At 36.2% G+C, this 2,253-nt stretch overlaps 1 protein-coding gene across 1 annotated transcript; it reads right to left on the bottom strand.

The window, feature by feature from the left end:
* Positions 1-279: 279 nt before the first annotated feature.
* Positions 280-2,022, bottom strand: LOC139141590 (DNA polymerase theta-like). Its single transcript, XM_070711184.1, has 3 exons — positions 1,965-2,022; positions 868-1,137; positions 280-509 (listed from the first exon to the last, which is right to left on the bottom strand). The coding sequence occupies exons 2-3, from the start codon at positions 1,121-1,123 to the stop codon at positions 280-282; spliced, it is 486 nt and encodes a 161-aa protein (XP_070567285.1). The 5' UTR covers positions 1,124-1,137; positions 1,965-2,022.
* Positions 2,023-2,253: the final 231 nt, after the last annotated feature.

Raw genomic sequence — 2,253 nt, 5'->3', positions numbered from 1 at the left:
TCAATGCGGACTTGAAAACTTGTCTACTTGACAATTGTTTGAGATAGTCAGTCAGGGATTCCAGTGTTTCACATCACAGCTGCATACCTAATGTTATGTTGTGAAATTGTCAATTTGAGCACGGAATACGAAAATTTTCAACTTGTGTTAAACGTGTTGGATACGAGTGCTTTGGAATATCAAAGTAGTGTTCAACTGTATGAGGAAGATTGTTCTGTTTTAAATCATAAACAAACATACAAGTACAATATTTACTCATTTTTTAGATATCTAAAATATTCAGTTAGTAAAACAGAGGTTCGGAATGAGCAATAAAATGAGAAAAGGTGATTGAGCGAACAATCCCTTTTCCATTTCCATCCTGACCACCTGTGCTACTTGAATTGTGTCCTCCTGGTTTACTTCATAGATCAGCTCATCATGGAGCTGCAAGACCAGGTAGCCTCCAGAGGGATTGCTGACACCTGATGTATTCAACCTCCTGCTTCGGCGTCTTTGAGGCGAGGCATCTGTGAGGAGTTATACATACGAGATTTAATGACCAATTAGGATAACAAGACACACAAAAGTACCAGTAGACTTCACTAGCAGATAGACTTTTTGAAAACAAATACGCATACATTCACTACAGGCAATGACTCAATATGATTTGATTTGCATGTTTTATAGGGTGCAATATATATACGTATATTAATTAACATTTATTTGCATATGCAAATAACACTGGATAATACACTTTGCATAAATGAATATATTATGACACTCACTCATTGGATGCCCTTTATGGTACAGCTCAAGAGGATGCCCCATACAAGATTTTCAGCCAAAGATAGAATCAAACTTTTTTCATAGCACAGGATAACCTACCTATTTCTGAATGACATTTTACCCTGTGTGGCCTCCTTGTGTCCTGAAAGACTTCAGCCAACTTCCTATCAATGCTGACCATGGCAATCTTGACCAGGTCAGCTGCCGATCCCTGAACGGTTGTGTTGACGGCCTGACGTTCGGCATGATTTTTGGAATGAAGGTTTGCATCGTGGATGGCTGGCAGGAATCTCTTCCTTCCCAGGATGGTCTGGACATAGCCATGCTCCTTGCAGAATGCAATGGTGTCTTTCATGTACTTCTTAAGGCCTGATGAAGAAAATGCCAATTAATTACTTTTCTAGGCAAACAAATTAAAGGTCATTTGGTCTTTAGTGATATGAAAATATCACAATACGACTTCTGATACCAGACACTTGACCATGGATACTCATCACTCTTAAGTAGAGTTGTAAGCATAAAACATAATATTAGTCTGAAAATTCAAACGTTCATGAAGCCTTAGTAAGCACCTATATTTGGTTCACAGTTGCATGTTCTAAGGCAGATATACACTACCACACAATCTAGAATTTCATCAGGGTATACAGTGTGCAATACACTGCCATTTTTTTGTCTTACATATGTCAAAATCTGCCAGGAATGAAAGCTTAACTGTTCCAGTAACTGTGATTTGACTCTAATAAATGATGTGAGTAATAAATACAGTGAGATGGATTTATTTTCAGATAACCTCTAAAGCATGTGCATTGGAAAATAATGATGAAAACTATTGTATCATAGCTTATTGTTATTTATTTACTATTTACACTTTTCGTCAAATGCCATTCTCTTTTGATCAATTGACTAAACCAAAGTATTGAGAATCTGACATTACGGGGGTTGAGAAAAGAACACAAAACAATGAAGTACAGAAATAATTTTATAAATAAAATTGTTGGTGTAAAGAAAATCAGGTCAGAGAGAAAGGGTTCTGATAATGAAATTCAAACACTCAAGAATTATAATTGTACCCATGTAGCCACAATCACATACAGTATGCCAAACATTACTTCAAACAATACATTATTTTGGAGCAGTGTATGGCATATGCAGGTATATTGCTATTTGACAACAAGATAGTGAAAGTCTCTTACCTGAGTATTTAGTTTTGAAACTCTCAATGAAATACCCAGCATCCTCTTCTCATACACCCTAACTGTTCACCACGGGCTTTTTGATCCAATGCCATATATCATACCATAACATACCTGTAATGAGATTAGAAAAGTGCACATTGCACTTCACATATTATGATTTTCTCATGAAAATGTAAAAAGATACATGTTCTATCAATTTGTTTGAAAGAATCTACTGATTCTCCGATTGAAAAAAGTTTAAAGGGGATGTTCATGTTCAGTGTCATGTGCTCCCAACAGAACAGTA

Source organism: Ptychodera flava, chromosome 10 (genome assembly GCF_041260155.1).
Source record: "Ptychodera flava strain L36383 chromosome 10, AS_Pfla_20210202, whole genome shotgun sequence".
Taxonomy (NCBI): Eukaryota; Metazoa; Hemichordata; class Enteropneusta; family Ptychoderidae; genus Ptychodera; species Ptychodera flava.
The sequence above is the reverse complement of the archived record's forward strand: the minus strand, read 5'-3'. Positions and strand labels throughout refer to the sequence as shown.